The sequence below is a fragment of the Stylophora pistillata genome, chromosome 14, assembly GCF_964205215.1.
Source record: "Stylophora pistillata chromosome 14, jaStyPist1.2, whole genome shotgun sequence".
NCBI classification, from domain to species: domain Eukaryota; kingdom Metazoa; phylum Cnidaria; class Anthozoa; order Scleractinia; family Pocilloporidae; genus Stylophora; species Stylophora pistillata.
The window spans coordinates 13,000,742-13,019,468 of record NC_142532.1 but is presented as its reverse complement, the minus strand read 5'-3'; the positions used below and the strand labels follow the sequence as shown (position 1 = coordinate 13,019,468).

Sequence of the window (18,727 nt, the reverse complement as noted above, 5' to 3'; positions counted from 1 at the left end):
TGGCCCATTCAAAGGGTCCTTCTGCAAAACCATTGGCAATGGGACTCTCCGCTGCTCTCCATTAGATGTAGTATTTGATGTCGAAGTAGCACTCAACGACATCCAGCTTCCAGTGCTGACACCCAACTCCATAATGAGCATCAACCCGACTTATCTTCCAGAACTACAAGCACACCATGTACAAGACGATTTGAAAAAAGGGCTAAATTCCTACTGAAGTGGACAGATGTAATGTGGAAAAGATGGACAGCAGAACACGTGAGAAGTCTACGAAAGAGCCACCATTGAACAGGAGGGAAACAAATGCCCCATCCTAACATCGGAGATGTCGTCATCATTCGAGGTGACAGCAATAACAGTAACCAGTGGAAACTGGCAATTGTCATCAACCTCAGCCGAGGAAAAGATGCCATTGTTTGAGCCATTAAAGTGCACCTAAACTCAAAATTTTTTTTTCGCTTCACGAAATACGCTTATTTTTTGGAGTATTTCTGTGCAAAAATTTTTTAATTTGCTTAAATCTTAAATTTTCTGTGCCTTGTCAAAATACGGAAAATCGGCCGCCATCTTGCCCCACGACCGAGTTTAAATAGGAATGGCTCTAGCGGATAATGTGACGTCAAATCGAGAACACGAAAGTCTGCTTTTCACACATTTTCACTTGTTTGGGAAGGTTGTGGTTGATATTGTCCGAACTATGCCGACCAGGTGTATTGTATGAGGAATGTATGAAGCGTGATACCCTCTTGCAAATTTCGCACGTTGCTACATCCTCTTATAACACACTTAGTCGGCATATGTTTGGACAAAATCGACTACAACCTTCCTAAACAAGCGAAAATGTGTGAAATGCAGACTTTCGTGTTCTCGATTTGACGTCACATTACCCGCTAGAGCCATTCCTCTTTAAACTCGGCTGTGGGGCAAGATGGCGGCCGATTTTCCGTATTTTGACTGGGCACAGACAATTGAAGGTTTGAGCAAATAAAAAAATGTTTGCACAGAAATACTCCAAAAAATACGCTTATTTCGTTAAGCAAAAAAAAATTTTTGGGTTTAGGTGCACTTTAAGCTAAAAGTAGGCAAAGACCACCTGGAGCGTGCAATCCAGCACCTTTACCCTTTGGAGTTAGCATGTACCCAGTAGCCATCGAGTTCAACTCTTAACCCATCTGCCGCCGAGTTCCAGGCAAGGCCACGGAGGGATGCTGCTGCTGCTGCCAGAACAGTATGCATTCAAGAGATCACTGAACAATCAGAACATTGAACATCGGCCGTATTACCCTTGCGAAACCAATTTCCAGCTTTCTGTTAATTTCTGGAAGTTTCTAGAAATTTCTAGAATATGACAGTTTTATTCCAGAATCCTATTCTAGCTTTTTTCTAGAAGGTATTTTTTCCAGATTTTTCAAGTTTTAAGTTCTTTCAAAAGCTGGAAATAGCTGGAATTTAATGCACGTATTGGCTGCTGCCAGAAATTGACAGCTTTTTCCAGTCTGCATTTCTTGCAGAAAACTGGAATAAGCTGGAAGTAGTTAACTACTAATTTACATAATAGCAAACCTGAGAGAAATTTTCAGCTTGGTCAGTTTCATTTTATTTCAAAATCTTGAAATAGAATAGGAAAAGAAGTACTTCACCTTATAGCTTGATAGACTAAAAAGTAGTAACATTTACACAACTATCATTGGCTCTTTCCTTTTTTGGGAGGGTTTACCTTTATGGGTTAGCATACAATTCTAGATCTACCTTTTCAAGATCAGTGAGATCTTTTCTTTTTTGTTAGGAATGGTGATCAGTGATTTGATATTTAAAATAAAATGTTGCAGGAAACCCTGAGTGAATTGATTAACCAGTTTTGGGCAGGCACGCTTGATGTACAGTTCTAAGTCACCTGTCATTGAAAAATGAATTCTCTGTGAGCTGATTTTTTTTCATTAAGCAAAGCCACTATTTAACAAATGGTAAACACCACAGCGTACACTATTGAGTTATGGATGCACACGGGAGGTTGCTAAGCACAAAAGAAGCGTAAGGGTCGCTCGAGGCGATAGCCGAGAGCGACTCTAGCTTCTTGAGTGCTTAGCAAACCTCCCAAGTGCATCCATAACTCAATAGAGTACGCTGTGGTGTTTACCATTTGTTTTATAACATAACATTGATACATTGTAGCTGAAGAGTTCGCTTTTATTTAACAAATCTTGTGTGACCAGAAAAAACAAGCGCGCGCAGAAAAATAGTCTTTGCATTTGCTCACATCAGCAGCGTACATGCATGGGAAAATGGGGGATGCAAAATTGACCAATCAGAGTGCGCGCTTTACTTTGGTTATGTTATAATAAAAAATCTATTGGCAGATTTGTCTGATTATACAATCATCTAGTCAATGACTACCGTTGGTTTTACGTAAATAAGTTTCTCATGATCAATTTAAAAATTCTGACAGATTCTCTTCACTGCAGAGTTCTGAATAGAAAATTGCATAAAAGAATTTACATGAATGAAAATACAAGATACAACTAGAACTTACAGCTTGTTTCTGTTGTCTTCCTCGTTGTATTTTAGTCCAAAGTTTTCTTAAGAATTAGTGTAACCGCTTCCGTTAGGATCGAAATACGTCGCGAAATATTTTGTGGTTTGATTTACGCTACCGCCGGGATTACCGCAGTATAGATAGGCATAGCGTATGGCTCGCGTTTCAGTTCTTCAGAAGATCCCGCGAGATCAAGATCTGTTAGTGAAAACTAGAAGACAAGTTAGAGCGAAAATCTCGATAGAAATCAAGACCCGCGAACGTTGGTAAGCAGCAATCTAATTATCTTTAAGGCTATGAAGCTATGTCGGTTTGTAATTCTGAAGTTATAGGTTTCACTAGATTTCACTGTTTAAGTCCTTTTCAATATCACGTGCGCTTGGTTTTATGATCATTCCTTAGCTGTAAAAGAAACAAATATTTAAGTGATTTCTTAATGTAACTATTTCAGTTGACCGCTTTGATTCGATAAATGCTCTGAGGCCACAAGAATAGGAGTACGTAGGAACAATAAAGGAAATAATCGTATATCCATATTGGTTTGGTGTTTTCGATTGCACGTGTAACAACCCGGGAACGAGACTTTCATTTACAACTTGAGCGAAACCACTACAATTAGTGAGTCACATTGTGACTACCTCTGACACCTTGAGACTGGTTGCTTTTGAGGCCTCGCATCATGAAGAGAAAACTTTACAGAAAGATACTTAATACTACAAGTACAATGACAAATAAGTAAATGACTCACTTTTTTTGTAAATTACAAACAACTTTATCGACAATGACCGCAGAAATTTGGAGCCCTAGCAACACACCTATTGTTTGGGTTGCCAGAAAGGTAAATGATTTTCTCAAGGATACAGTCCACAGTGACAACAGTGTACTTGTCATCTTCACCTGCAACTCTGAGGAGGTGCTTTGGTTTATCACACACAAGGAAAGGGTTTTCAAAATCTAAAATAATGGGCTTAATCACAGCAAAAACGGTTTTTACTTTACTCTCAAACAAAAAGTGCCCACTTCCTAAGGGCTCATGCAACTTGACAGTTTGCCGCATCCTTCACATTTCATAGGCTTCTCTCACCAGAAAGCATTTGCTCCACAAAGCATCGTACATTGATTTCAGTAATTAAATGGCATTTGGTTCAGAGGGAATTTTGAGCATACATCATCCAAATAAGTTGGCGACACTGATTTCCTGTCCCATGAACACTCTCTAGTAGAGCTCCATTTAAATCTTCAAAAGGAAAACACGACCATGCCCAAAGGGGCCCCCATGCTTGTACAAAAGTCACTAAATGTGCTCCAATATTATGCACATTTAGACTGCAGTTGCTATCCCCATAAAGAACCCGGTGATCCCTGTAAAAACTGAATAAAACATCTCTAGCCAAAGATAGTAAATCTGGTGTTATATTATCTCCAAGTAGTATGTAAATACCTTCTACTAGGCAAGCAAAATGTTGCAAATACTTTTCTGGTAAAATGTCAATGAGGCATGGTATAGAATAAAAAAGAAGCCATGCTTGTAGTTCAGATGCCTTGAAATAAGCTCGACTTGTTTCCAGTTGTCGCGGAAGTCTTTGTATAAAGTCAGGTGCTTTCATTTCTTTCAGTCTTTTGTCAATAGTTTTTGTTTTGTGTCCACTGAACCAAGGCTTCTTATGTTTTGATGAGGACAACCAAAGATTAAGAAGTTGTTTTGTCACACCCAGTAAGACACCATGCATGTAGTCTGGGACTATTCCAAGTACCAGGTCAAACCAAGGAAGCTTTGCCAATGGTGTCACATCATGGAAACCTCTCACTTTGCGACCACTTTCCATAGCAAACAAAGAATTCTCAACCACACTTTCACTAGTTCTTAATGGGGCAGGTGGATCTTTGAAAGGATAACAACGTACATGTCCTTTGCCTTGCTTTGTAACAAAACCTTCCTCTTCGCAGGTAATGCAACCATTGATACCACTATGGTGACTCATGTACATAAGGTATGCTTTACCTTGTAGGTCTGTAGTGGCAAGTGCAAGCATAACTTTAGGACTGCATTTCTCCGAGATGGTGAAACCTTTACACTTCAGTCGGATAAGGTCATCTGTAAACACCTCAAAAAAAGTGGAAAACCTGGGTTTTCCCTTCCCTTGCCATAATCCCCAGAGTATCATGTTCTTCTTTGCAAACCGTTCTTCTGGAGGGAGTTCATTTATGGCAAGGAAAACAGGCCAAATATTAACCTTTGAAGATTTGGATAATGATATGCCATCTGTATTAAAAAGTAGAGTTAAATTGGCTTTATTGGAGAGAAATCCTCCAGGTTCTTTAAATTTCCTGTATACTGTTCCATCAACAATGTCCCTGATATTTGATGAACAGTTTGGTGTGTCTTTATATTGTTGAATTTTCATCCAGATGCTTTTGCGCTCCAGAAGTTTTGTCAACTGCTGTTCAATTGAAACAGTCACAAAGTACAAGTTCCTCTGCTTTTTAGCCTGATTACCCAAATCGCCACCAAAACGTAAACCTGCACATTGGTTTCCCCCATTGTCTGTTGTATTGCACCGGTAAACACTCTCATCCTTTGGAAAAATCGAAAAGCACTTTCCACAATAATCAAAGATGTTAACAATGCAATCTCCTAGTGTTTCTTTAATCTCACTGAGTGTCAATGACAGTAAGGTGTTATCTTTTGGGGCAATGAATTTAAGAAGATCTAACAGGTCAACAGAAGCAGAGCCGCTTAATTTATGTTTAGTAATGTATGATAAAATTAGTATGCTCAGTTTCTCATTTTCATTAACTAGTGACGGGGTCATGTCAACAGATTTATCTGAGACTAAGTCTGTCTCCTGGTCTTCTGAGTCTGATTCACTACTGGATGTCGATTGCTCTGTTTCAGAGGAACTATAATCAGTGCAACTGGTTGTGGAACAGTCTGAGTCTGATGAGTATGTTACTTCCACACAAATAACTGGGTCACAATATGAATTCTCAGAAGCTGGGCAATGAGTTATAACACTCTGGGCACTGTTCCCTTTGTTGTAACAATGTGAGCTTTGTCTTGAGATTTCAGCATCACAAGTGTTGTTATGAGGTAAAAAGTGTAAATATTCTTTTCCTGAAATTGACTGATAGAAACTTGAGACAAAGCTTGCATCTTCCTGTCTAGGTGATTCATTTAAAATAGCTAAGCAATGTTCAGAGTTAAAGCTTAAATTTTGCTCCAGATAAGCAGCAGAAGAGCTTTGTCCTTGAACAAAAGAGCCATTAGCTGAACGCTTTCTTCTCCACAATGTCATTCGGGAATTTAGGGTTTGTTGATGTTCTTTCTCGCCAAGGTTTGTTTTACCATGAGTTTTAATTAAATGTGAAATCACTCACTGCTTTGAAGAGAGAAGATTGCCACACAAACTGCACTTCCACTTTGAGAGCCCATCAGGTGATGTAACGCTGGTGAAATCTGGGTTCGTAGCATGAGCAGAATCCATATGCACGTCAAGATTTCTCCTGGTGACGAGCAACTTCCCACAAATGTCACACAACCACTTTTCGTCGTCGCCATTAGCTCCTCCTCGCAATCTTAAAACCGGCAGGCTAACTGAAGGAATAAATTCAGCTGGTTGGTTTCCTTTCCATGTTACTGGCATTTCATCTCCGTCACTATCCCTTGTGGAGAGCTTTTCCTTGATTTTACACTCACGATGGTTAACAAACGCTCGACTAAAGATTGTTTCTTTGGAACGATTGTCACGAAAACAGAACGACGTTATTGCGGTTTTGAATACAGCCAAGTGTTGGATTACTTTGGTATCTTTCAAATTTATCTTTTTAAAATACTCTTTAAGCGATTCAAATACTGGAACAGCCATTCTCGTATGGTTCACGCTGTCAAGTACTGCCACCTTTCGATGAAGGTAGTGACTTAGCAAATATTGAATTTCTCAGCAGCTTGACATGGCACAGGACGCTCGTAACTTCATAATAGCAGCTGGGAATGTCTCAAAAAAGAGTTTGCTCTGGATAAATGAGATCCCGTCCATAGGATATATGCTGATCGCTCCGATCAGTTGTAGCTTCCAAGGTTTTGCTGAGGACCGCCATCATTTATCGTGTGTGATCGTGTAACGTAAAAGCTGTCGTTGAAGCGATCACCCGGTCAGCGGTGAAATTCGTTACATTCGGTAAACCATGGGGTGGCTGCTTCGGCCGCTTGCTTCACAAAAAATGCAAAGTGTGTCCAGAGTATCCTTTACTTTGAAGCGGAGGACTTTGTCACGGATTTTTTAAATTAACTCTGCAAGAAAGAGTGATGCTTGGGCAGAGTGGGCGCGAAGCGAATAGGAAGAATAACGATCTGGCAAACCGGTCAAACGTAATGCTCCTGGAATTTCACACGTCTTTGTTTTCGACTCATCCCATGATGTGATATTTATGGCAGACTTTGAAGTGACCGCAGCTTTTCAATACGATCAAAGCAAGATTTCCGCCAGATTTGAATTTGGAAGCGTCTATTTATTGTGACATTCGTATCTCCACGTGTTTTACCGTGATCGTCCTTAGCGTGCATTTTAACTTGGAGCACCATTCTGTTCAGCTGAGTTCTTTTTAATTTCGATTTCTGAAAATGCCCAAGCACAACTATGTTGTTGTTGACTGGGGATCGTGGGGAGTGGAGGCGCAGAGTTCTTCCAAGATCATCGTTCGGGATCCCCTTACCAAAGCAAAAGTATGGGAATGGTATGGGACTGCTTGGACCATATCTGACCCATAGATGGGAATGGTATGGGAAGGTAACCTGGGTATATGGAATTGGTATGGGGCCAAATTTTACCAAATTTTTAACTATGGGACATGCATGGGAAGAAAATAGAAGGCTTCTTATTTTATGGGAAACCTATGGGAATAAGGTTCCCATACACATCCCATACCAATAAGAATTCCCACAACTGTCCTTACCTATGGCATTGATATGGGACATTCATTATGAAGAGTATACCATAGATTACCCATACCAGCTGACAGGTGTTCATCATGCCCCATAGATTTCCCATTGTGAAAACTGTATGGGATCTCTATGGGACATTCACTCTCCATATTTCAACCATTTCAGCTCTTGTTTCCCAAAGATCTCCCATGACAGTAGTTCTATGGGAAATCTATGGGACATATCTATGCTCATAATGGCAATGGGAAAACACATGTCCACACATTGAGTAATTGACAATTTTATTAATTGGACTGAGACAATAATGTCCTCTATTGTAAACAGAGAGCAAAAACCATTAATTATTCTGACAGGCTACATTTTTTTTAACTGAAATGACCATAAAAGTCTAAGAATATTTTACATGAGTCAAGAGATAACTTTGCAACACTCTGACATGCTTCCCTAATAAAAATAGATGAAAATTTCATTCAAGTTTCTGTTCACCTATGCATTGTCATTGTGTTACATGTCATAATTCAAGTGTTAACTTGAGTTTTATGAAACTTACAACAATATCAACATGCATATACTGCATCATACTTTGTTGAATAATAAATCCTTCTCATTGTCACCATGAACTGAAGGCCTTTTTTCAAAAAAGTTTTTCATGTTTGAAAAATTAAGTTTGGTAGCAAAGATTCAAGGCTTTATATTAAATGAAATCTTTGCAGACTGTACGTAGGAAAATAACAAGCTACATGTTCCTTATTACATGAAATCTTTGCAATGCCTAAACTTTGCGAATTTGGCAATTAATTTTAAAATATTGAAAAGTTTAAGTGGCATGAAAAACAAGTTTTGTGTACATAACATGATGTGAAAATTATGTGATGCATTAGGTAAAAATCAAGAAAGAATAAGTTAAATTACAGTTTGCAAGTCCAAAAGAAAATGAAAAGTGAAGTTAACTTTGAAGATGTGAGTGTCAACGGACCTGAAGCTTGATAACATAATAGTTTTTGAAACTTATTTGTACAACAATCCTTATATTTAGGTCATAGAATTTTTACAGTAAATTGCCAAAATTGAGGTAAATCACCTCACTGATAAACACAGAATAAAAGTGACTCAAAATACAAAACCTTTTGCAAAATTGTGAAATGCATAAACCTCAAAATCACAAAATTAATGTGGTGCGAAAATTTAATGTAATAAGGCTTCAGTAAGCTTAAATGCAAGGCCTTATGCGTCCAATTGTGTGTTGAAGACTGATGACGAAGCTTGAATGCAAAAAAAATTCAGTGATTTGAATTTATACAATCATTGTTGATGTTCATCGCTTTACATTGGCAGGCCAGTGACAATTTTTGGTCTAAAATTTGCAAAAGAAAATGCATGTACATGTATACAAGACAATGTTCAGTCCTTTTCAAAATGGTTAGGAAAATGCGCAGCATATCCCACCTCACTATCTGAAAATTTAATGTACAGACACACATCTATAATGTCCTCTAAAGGGATAATGTCAAATCTGTTCTTCTTTGGTTGGTGGAGAGGAACAATGTGATTGACAACATTCCCCAATACTTCATGCCTTTCACAAAGTACTCCACTAGACTTGGGCATTGGAGCGATGACTGCGCCACAAGTCATCCTGAAAGTTTCCTCAACCAAAAAGAACACTTCAATTTGGCCATAGCTTGTGTGCCCTCCCTGGCAATACGCAATGGTGAAGTTGTTTCTTCTTGAAACTCTCTTGTACATTTGTGAGTGAAAAATGGCATCCCCAAATTGTAGACGTTTAAAGAAAGTGACACATTCAATGGACTCCACACCCAAACAAAGCAGAAGATCTTCTTCAAATGGTGCACCAGGTGTCCCTTTCTTTAGAGCACCAATTGCAAAAAACTCATTTTTGAGATGCATCCTGTTGGTCCTGAAAGACAAGAAAAAAATACTGCTGTTATACAACCTATGCCCCTTAGAGGTCTTTACTTAAAGTCATATTACTCCAGACTTGTTTAGAAGTTCCTTGCGATTGGATTACAATTTGTTAAACATACACAAAAACAATAAGTAAGTAGAATGATTGATATGCCACGAAAGGGTTAACTACCAACCTGTTTGTTTGCCCACGAAGCCGCAGCACCAGATCTTTTGCATGCCCTGGAGGAATCTCTTTTATCATTTCTGGGAAGCTTTGTTGACTTGTCACAGCAGTCATTATCTTCAAAACAATAAAAAATTAAATGGAAACTTAGAACCATTGAATGCAAGACATACAACAAGAACACACACTGAATAAATTCTATTGTATTATGGCCTGACTCCATTATTTTTACTTTGTGGCTAAAAGTTGGTCAAAACAGTAATTCATTGTCTTAAAACTTGTTTAAAATTATACCAGGAAGAGTACAACAACCATCAACTTCCTGTACAAAGTATTAATTGAACAGTTTGCAACACTAGCTGACCTGGATTGCAATGTTTTGTGTTCCATGGAAATAATTAGAAAGGTCTCCATTCCAATCCTCAAAAACGAACAAGGAACTGCTCCAAAGGGGACCATGATCCCGCACTGATTTCTCCAAATGAAGCAGCATGTGCTGATTCATCAGCACATATCTTGGATCTGTCAATATAAAAAGATACATGTACTTCCTGTAAGGGCAGGAATAAAATACCTTTTGCAGTTCTTTTGCAGTGTGTCCATTAAGTGTGCATTCCCTATCTTGGTTATTAGCACAAAGGATTTTAAGTCTTATGAGTTAATTAACCAAAAAATTCAAGCTCATGGTTATGTTGCTTGAAAATAATTTATAACACCTTGAGTAAACTTTGAATAGTTAGCACTATATATAGCAAGTGATATATACTGTTTTTATCATTACATATAATATTTCTTACCATAATACACATCAAACATCTCAACAAAATGAATCAGGAACTTTCCAGCCATTTGAAGTTGTCCAGGGGAAATGGATCTTCCAGACAGTAAGGTAATGCCACCAACCAACAAGGCATAATGCTGGTAATAATCGTCAGGTAGAATTCCTTTTAAACAGGGTAGGGAATAATAAAGTAGCCAGTTGCGGTACTCTGTAGCTGTAAAAGAAGAAACAGTGCAAATGAATATGATATCAATGCAGGCTTGGACTTGCTTAGGTAAGTGTGGAAACTAATTAAGACTTTCAACTTTTTCTTTCATTTTTCTTTACATTTATAAAATACACTCTCCCCCTCCACCCAGCAAGACACTGATAAGTGCACTAAATAATAAAGCTTCAGCTTATGTCTCATAAGTTGATTACCTTTCCAGAATTTTACATGATGCTGAATACTTCTTGGGATCCTGGTAATCACAGTAGGGGGCTTGATCTCCAGCAGGCGTTTATCCACCATCTCTACTTGGCTCCCACAGTACCACCTCTGATCACTGTGCTTTGAATTAAACCACAGGCCAACAAGTTGTTTTACAACTCCAAGGTAGACACAGTGCATAGCATCTATAGCAATGCCATTAACAACGTCGAAGCTCGGTAACTGTAATAATGGGCTTGGTGCCTTAATGCCACAAACCTGTAAAGGAAATCTGAAGTTCAGTGTTTTCCCAAAAATAACTAAAGGCATTTTAAAACAAGATACATATTCTTGAGCAACAACATTTCCAAGACCTGGTTCACAGTAGTGACATAACAACATAGAGAAAAAATAAGTTTCTTCCTTACAATGTTATGCTTTAGTCATTATGTTCTTGATATCTTGTGTTGTTCACACTAATAACAAATCATCATATTCATATCTATGTTGTGGTTTAAATTTGTCTTTGGTTTAAAATTTTTCAAACCAGTTTGAATACTAACTATCATTGCCTCAAATTGATTATCGTAGTATGAAAAAAGGGAAATAAAAATCAAACTGGTTTAAAAAATTTTAAACTAAAGATAAAGTTGAACTACAACATCCATGAACCACATGTAACGTTCTTTTTATTATTTAGATGTAATCAAAATATTAAGTTACAATCAAAATATTAAGTCACAGGTATCTTACAGTGGCATTCTTTTCAAGGGCTTCGTACGAGTGAGCCTTAACATCCACTGCATCACGTGGTTTAGCATGCCCAGATGGAGTGTTGCGAAATGGAAAGGTCATAACATGGCCTCTTCCAGTAGTCTTGACAATGTCGCCATGTTCATCACAAAAGCTACAGCTATCGTGGCCAACATATGTCATCTGCTCAAGGACACCAGCTCTGGCTGGAAGATCAAAGTGACCAGAAAGAGCCATAACCTTGGATTTCTTCTTTGCTCCATCTGGAAGTGTGACTTCAATTCCTGTTATATCAAAAAGTACAATAATTTTAAACTTCTCCTTTTATGAACAACCCCTTTATACAGACCAAATTCATACCTCAAAGAACTTTCAATCACTGAGTTCCTAAGTTTGTCTTTGGGTGTTATTTCAATAAACAAACTTTTAAAGTCTTAAGTAAAATATTACATGTTATACTAAAGGCACTCTCCAATTAAAAGACTGACCACATGACACATGTTCTGGAGATTCTTTATTTAATTGTTACTTTTTTCAATTTTTTAATTCCTTTGTAAAAACGGCTATTGATGGATGAGTACAGTACCTTTACACAAAAAATTTATTTTATGGAAAAATAAATGAAAATTTAGGTGAATTATCCAAATGTAATTGTTTTTTACTAACCATGCATTTCTGTTTTCCACAAAGTGTCAACAAATGGCTTGAAGAAAGTTGAGAAAAAAGGTTTCTCTTCACCAAACCATAGACCACCAAATATTCTGTACTTGTTAGTTCTCCTGTAAAAGTAACATATCTGGTGTAAGTGCTTAGGTAAGATAGTCCATATACAAGGCAAGTGGCTCATCAGAGCTGGGGCTTATCCTAGTTTATTTTAACATGAACCGACTAGGAGTATTTCTACTCCCCCCTGGATGAGATGCTAGTCGATTGCAGTTTTATCCCCAGGAGTAAATTTTCTGGTAACCATTTATACACCTGAGAAAGGAAGGCACTATGCAAGTATCTGTTCACTTTGCAAGTACTCTATAGTGTACAACTTACATAATTTTATACTGTTAACTACCTACAAGAGCTTGTGACTCCTTAAAGTTAATGTACATGTAACTGCATTCTGACTCATTAATACAACACATTTCATTTGATACATATAACTGAGAATGGATGTTTGAGGGTGAATAATACTGTAATTATTGTTGTCCTTACTTTTTTTAAAATACAGTGTGGTAAATACCGGTATTGGGCCTACATATATTTGTGTACCTTAGTGATGGAGGAAGCTCATTAACGAGGAGAAACAGAGGCCAAACTCCAAATTGTGATGAACGAAATATTGCCACACCATCAGTGTTAAGTTTTACTGAGATGTTATATGGCTCTAGAAGAAATCCACCTGGACCACTCTTGCTTTTGTAAAGGGAACCATCATAGACATCTTCTATATTGTCTTCAGCCCTCTTAACTCGGTGAAATCGGTACTTTAGTCCATCAACAAATTCTGAATCTGAAGAAAAAGAGACCCTTGTATAAAACATAGCTGAACGTTCTTGATGTAGAGGGCATACTAGCATTTTACATTTCCCTGTAATCTATGCTTAAATTGTATTCAGTAACAGCTCATATGCAAAAGAGGCATGCATTAATTTTTGCAGTTCCAGGTTCAAATCCCTGTATCAGAATGCACATGATTTGTGTGAAATCCCCACCTCCCCGGACCCAAAAAACTGTCCATTGATGTCGATTGACCTGCAAATGACGTAGGTGTCCAATTACAGGTATCCGATTTGAAGTATGCAGACATTGGATACCAGTACATGTACAGTACCAACCTGATCATGCACCAATTACATGACAAATAGGCCTCTCCAGAACCAGAATTTTGTTATAGATAATGAAAATAATAACGATATTATGTTATAAATTATGACGACTGTTGGACTGTGGTAGTAGCATTTGAAAATACTTTAATACTGTAACACAATTACATACTTAGTCTTGCACTTACCAGAGAAAAACTTAAGTAGCTGATTTTCAATAGGCACTTCAATGAAGAATCCACCGTTGTTTTGGATGCTTTTGCCACAAATGGTACAGTTTCCTTTGACATCTTTGCCATAATATGCCTTGCAGAAACCACAGAAGTAATCCTTGACAACATTTCCCTTCGCTCTGCTCAGAAATTGGAACAGGTTGTTTACTGTTGTCTTGCAGTTGTTAGGCCGGGGACAGTGAGCCTCTATTACTGCAAGCAAATCATTGAATGCTTCACGTGTAAGCTTGTGCTTAAACACGAAAGATAGCAACAACACAACACTTGAGTTACTTGTGATTGGAGCTCCCGAATATAGCATGTCATCTGATTCTGCTCCACAATGTTCTGGAATGCATTCAGTGTCTATTTCATCAGGGTTCTCACAGTCACTGAAAATGTCCGAGCAAGCATCCTCGTCTTTGACAAATTGTTCAAAAGTGTTAGTATCCGCGGAATCAAACAGTTCAAATTCGTCTCCGCTTATCCCCGAATTATTTTCTTCTTCCACTCCAAATGTGCTTGAATCTTCCATGTCTTGCACTTGAAAATAGCTGCAGTCTTCACCTAAAATCATGCTGTTTGTTTCTGCTTCGAATATTTCAGCAGGATCGCCAGTACAAAGAGGCTGTGCATGTCGCGTGTCGGGAATCATTTCTTCAACATCGCATTTGTTTAAATCATTTCGTGTACCAGTTGATGATTGTTTCGCTTTATAGAGGTTGCCTTTTCGTCTTCTTGCCGCTGGAAATTTGTATGGATTAGAATGACGCATGTATTCTCGGTAGCGACCTCTTTGTTCTCGTGCAACCTTCTCGCCATCGTCGGCCATGTTTGTTGACTTAAAGTCTAGTTCCCGGTCCCCCACACGTGTTGTTATTCAAGTGCGCGTGCGTAGTGGACTTTCGGACTCAACACAAGAACACGTGGTGTTAAATTGACCAATAACGAGAGCCCTTCAGACCCACGCCGAAATGCGCGTCCTTTTCAAATTTTTCACACATTTCGGCAAGCCTTTCTTCAGAGAGTTTGTTACTTATACAGAGCGAGTTTTAAGGTTTGTTTGCCTATTCCCACTGCAAGAAAAGATGGAAAGAAATTCAAGGAAAAGAAGTGCTCCAGCGCGTCTAAGAGAAGGTAAGCAACTCGATTGAATCGTGTTTATGAAAGCACAAAGTGATCGACAAGCATGCATGTTGTCAGATCAGTGAGTAAGTACATGCACCTTAGTTGTTTATAATTTTTGCCAAACTATCAAGTTTATTCAAAAGGATTCACTTGTACTCTTGCATGCTTATAGACCTTGCATATCAAACATTTGAAGACAAAGAAAAGACATTACCTTTACTCACTCTGCACATATCAGTTGCCTAAATTTCCCTGGAACATGTTTAAGTAATGTCTCTAGCCAGAGAGTAATAACAGAAACTACCGGTAAACTGAACTTAAAAGGAAAATTTGAGCCAAAGTTATGAATGGATTTCCCCCCTTGAATAGAACATTTCAATCAGTTCTATTGACTTTGGTGCTCCAGTAATATATTTATTGTATTGCAAATCGGGAAACATTACAACTGACCAAGAAACAAGAGTCCTCTTGTTGCGCCAAAAACTTGCTGCTTCAGACATTAGTCAAAATTCAAAGGGCATAGGGGTATGTACATATGGTTACCGGTCATCTCACCAACAGGAAGTTTCACCACCAACAAACTCAATGCCACTCTGCACATGTTTTAAGAACTAGAAATGCATGGTATTGGTAGTATCTTGGGTTGTTTTCTGGTGGCGAGACTCACTGGTGACAAAGTGACCAGTAACTGTACAGATTGTATTCCCAGAAAGCATCCAAACAGCCTGGCCCCTTAATTAAAAAAGTTTTTTTTATGCCTCTTGCTGCTGACAGTTAATTGTTTGAATTTAAGAAAATTCAAAGGGTTTTAATTTTTGTTACACCTGTAGAACTTTGGTACCTTGTAAAATATGAGGATGATGAAAATTTGAGAGTGCTTGCTGAAGAGGAAGTTCGACACATCTTCCCTGACGACGAAGAAGACAATGAAATGCAAGTTGGGGATATCGTTAATGCTTTGTGGATCCCCAATGGTAAATACTATGATGCCAAGATACTAAACAAAGGGGGTGAGTCAATTTTGATTGTCGCTTATCCAGGTTTAATTTACATGTACTACATGTACAATGCCACCACCGGGCACGGTTTTATCTTACTTATCTTCTCTCTTGTAGTTTCCGCACAGTGCTTGTTGTACCACCAGCCTAAGATGCCTTTCACTCTTGGATGTTTTTAATTTAAATTGACTGTGCGCCACCTGGTCGGCCACTTTGAAATCACTCGCTTAATCTTTGAATTGTCCTCTTCTCAGTTTTTCTACCATTTAAAATGTTGCAAGGCAAAAGGATGAACTGTTTTTTTTTTTTTTCAAAATCTTTCTTTACAGCGGATAAGAACGAGCTTATGAAGGAGAGGATGCAATTAGAAAAAGAAAAGAAGAATGGAAACAAAGGACAGGAGCCCAAAGCACAGAAAAAAAGAAAGCATCCTGAAGGAGACAAGGAAAACCAGAAAAAGAAAAAGAAGCAGGAGTCAACAGAGAGTGCTAAAGAAAAGGAGTAGGCTGTCCAAAACAAGGAAGAGAAAAGGAAGAAGAAAGAACAGGAGCAAGAAAGACAGAAGATGATGCTGGAAGCAAGAAAGGCCCAGGCTATAAGTCGATGGGTTGCTTCTACAACAGCAACTACACACAATGATGAGGTTACAATTGTAAATGATTCACCCAGCGTCACTTTCACACCCCAACCACTTCGCCAAGCCAACTCTTCGAACCAGTCACCAATGACTCCAGCTCGCATCGCTTACACATCAGGCAGAACCCCAAGCACAACTCCTGAGTCAATGCGATCAACCATACAAGAATCTTCAGTAGCCAACCTAACTGTGCCTGGAAGTTCTACTGGTACCAAATCATTCACCAGAACCCCAAACACCAGTGTTATCTCCACTCCAGGATCAGTGCAATCGAAGCAGAGCTCTTCAGCTGCTAACCCAAAGCCAGCTGCTACTAAAACAAAGGGAACCCGTGAGCCCAAGAGAGGTCTTCATTTTCAAAGTGCCATTGCAGACAACAGTGATGATGAAATGGAGGAGGAGGTGGTGGGGGAACAAATCCTTGAGGATGCTGATGCTTTTAGTAGTGACTGCTGTAAAGAACAGAGGATGGAGATAAAAGCGTTAAGGAAGCGGCTGGAGAAAGTGCACAAGAGACTCAACATAGCATGTAAGTTTCCACTTTCTGAGTTTGAAAGCTCCATGTTTTCAGCTACACACCAACACACATGTACATCTACATGTAGGCTATAGTACCATTTGGAGATGATACTCAATAGAATTTAGTGAAGTAAGGAGTTAATTCTGTTTTAAAAACATGAAGTATGATCAGCTTAAACAGAGTGATAACAGCAGATTATTTTCTTTAATACTGAAGTAAAATCAAAGACATCTGCAGAAGTTATAAACAACAGACCAGGAGCTGGAGTAGTGGACAGCACATTGGCTGCTGAATACAAGGTATTACTGACAATATTATATAACGTTATGTTTTTTCATTGAGTTATATTTGCGTGGTGTATTGTTTATTTATTTGTTCGTTAATTAGGCATTCTTCGTACCCATAACTTGATTTTTTTTGTAAGCTGTTTCAGTGCAAACGACCAACAATGAACATGTAGAGGTCACAAACAGACTAAAATATAACTTAGTATACGTTTTTTTTATTTACAGATGGTAGAGGTCATGGAGGGATCCAGTGTCTTCTGGTACCCTCACCAACGGGCCTACTGTTCTGCGTTCAAGTCCTGGTCCGGATATGTCAACGCTGTTGTTGACATATTCTTCACCAAAGAAACACTTGCAATTTCAAGTGCAAGGGGAAGTGATAGAAAAGGCAAAAGCGGTGATGCAAACATTCCGTTGACCCCCCTCATCGTTGATGCCCTTGTTGGTAAGTAGTGCAACACTGAATTATTTTATTCAGAAATACCGTACATAACTTGCAGTCATGGGGATCTCTAACTCACTAATTAGAACTTGAATTGACTGGGTTTTTAAGGCATTGTTGTCCTTAAAAAATAAGCAATTTAATACAAACTTGCATGCAATAATTATGATATAGAATTGAAGCAGAGAGAGTTTTATTTGGACACAAAGTACTGGAATCCCAGTAGTTTCCATTGCAGCCCATTACAATTAACCTGGATTGAAACTTCCACAAAAAATGTATAAAACTGATCTAAAGGTTTTAATCTTACTCCCTTAGCCACAGTAGAGATAATTAAGACACCAGTAAATGAAAAAAAAAATAATGTCACTGAGCTTTCAATTAAGTTATTAATTTTATAAATCAAGCAAACAAAACAGAACCCATTACAATTGATTACCTCCAATCAAGCAATTTTTGTTTCTTGGTAAGGCAACATTCCACGTATAAGTTGGGGTACTGTTTTACATGTAAATATGACTTAATATTAACTTAAACTTTTTTTTTCAGGTAAAGTCTGTTCAAAGTTTTCAAAGGACTCTCCTCAACCGAGCCAAATCATACAGAAGATAAACATGAAATGTGTGGAAGCTAGAAGGCCCCCAAGAGTACGAGAGCAACGAGCAGAATGAACACTTTTTATAATTACTGTAAAACTGTTTAACTTCAAGAGTTTACCAATTTCATTATGTTGACCAAAAAGAAAATTTCTGTTTGATAATGTTGACCAAAATACAGAATAACAGTTTCATAGTCTTGGCCAAAAATAACAGTAACCGTATTATAGTGTCGATCAAAAAGAAGAATAACAATTTGACAGAGTTGGCAAGTTAAGTCGTATTGCTTGATAAAAAAAAGTAGTGTTGTTAATGATAGTGTTGAGCGAGAGGAAAACTACCGGTTTCATAGTGTTGACCTAGAAGAAATATAAGATTTTTGGTTTTTTGTTATTTCTATTCAATTTTTTTTGCAAGAAATTTTAGATGCAATTAAAGATATGGTTTCAATGGACGAATATGATGTCACCATTACTTGCCTTTAACCTCACAGTCCCTTTAGTAATTTCTGAATCATATGGTAAAGATATGGGGCTGAAGTCAAAGGACCCCATAGTGTTCCCATATGAGATGTCAGCTT

General features: G+C 38.1%; 3 protein-coding genes and 1 pseudogene across 3 annotated transcripts; 2 read left to right on the top strand and 2 right to left on the bottom strand.

Annotated features, from left to right (window-relative positions):
- Window positions 1–3,196: 3,196 nt before the first annotated feature.
- On the bottom strand, window positions 3,197–6,987 carry LOC111343239 (uncharacterized; annotated as a pseudogene).
- Window positions 6,988–7,739: 752 nt separating this feature from the next.
- LOC148716609 (uncharacterized) lies at window positions 7,740–14,371 on the bottom strand. The gene is made up of 9 exons (XM_088745145.1): window positions 13,516–14,371; window positions 12,774–13,014; window positions 12,177–12,289; window positions 11,511–11,794; window positions 10,769–11,036; window positions 10,365–10,562; window positions 9,932–10,089; window positions 9,578–9,684; window positions 7,740–9,393 (listed from the first exon to the last, which is right to left on the bottom strand). The coding sequence occupies exons 1-9, from the start codon at window positions 14,369–14,371 to the stop codon at window positions 8,877–8,879; spliced, it is 2,742 nt and encodes a 913-aa protein (XP_088601271.1). The 3' UTR covers window positions 7,740–8,876.
- A 142-nt stretch (window positions 14,372–14,513) lies between these two features.
- LOC148716608 (uncharacterized) lies at window positions 14,514–15,844 on the top strand. The gene is made up of 2 exons (XM_088745147.1): window positions 14,514–14,676; window positions 15,498–15,844. The coding sequence occupies exons 1-2, from the start codon at window positions 14,514–14,516 to the stop codon at window positions 15,842–15,844; spliced, it is 510 nt and encodes a 169-aa protein (XP_088601273.1).
- Window positions 15,536–18,601, top strand: LOC148716607 (uncharacterized). Its single transcript, XM_088745146.1, has 5 exons — window positions 15,536–15,677; window positions 15,995–16,831; window positions 17,039–17,121; window positions 17,335–17,554; window positions 18,101–18,601. Exons 2-5 carry the CDS (start codon window positions 16,231–16,233, stop codon window positions 18,220–18,222), a joined length of 1,026 nt encoding a protein of 341 aa, XP_088601272.1. The 5' UTR covers window positions 15,536–15,677; window positions 15,995–16,230; the 3' UTR covers window positions 18,223–18,601.
- The last annotated feature ends 126 nt before the right edge of the window (window positions 18,602–18,727 follow it).

Coding starts and splice junctions, on each gene's coding strand:
- LOC148716609 (XM_088745145.1), bottom strand. CDS start 14,371: ATGGCCGACGATGGCGAGAAGGTTGCACGAGAACAAAGAGGTCGCTAC. Junction 13,015..13,515: donor GCTACTTAAGTTTTTCTCTG/GTAAGTGCAAGA, acceptor CTTTTTCTTCAG/ATTCAGAATTTGTTGATGGA. Junction 9,685..9,931: donor CACAAAACATTGCAATCCAG/GTCAGCTAGTGT, acceptor ATTGTTTTGAAG/ATAATGACTGCTGTGACAAG.
- LOC148716608 (XM_088745147.1), top strand. CDS start 14,514: ATGCGCGTCCTTTTCAAATTTTTCACACATTTCGGCAAGCCTTTCTTC. Junction 14,677..15,497: donor TCCAGCGCGTCTAAGAGAAG/GTAAGCAACTCG, acceptor TTACACCTGTAG/AACTTTGGTACCTTGTAAAA.
- LOC148716607 (XM_088745146.1), top strand. CDS start 16,231: ATGATGCTGGAAGCAAGAAAGGCCCAGGCTATAAGTCGATGGGTTGCT. Junction 16,832..17,038: donor CAAGAGACTCAACATAGCAT/GTAAGTTTCCAC, acceptor TTAATACTGAAG/TAAAATCAAAGACATCTGCA. Junction 17,555..18,100: donor CATCGTTGATGCCCTTGTTG/GTAAGTAGTGCA, acceptor TTTTTTTTTCAG/GTAAAGTCTGTTCAAAGTTT.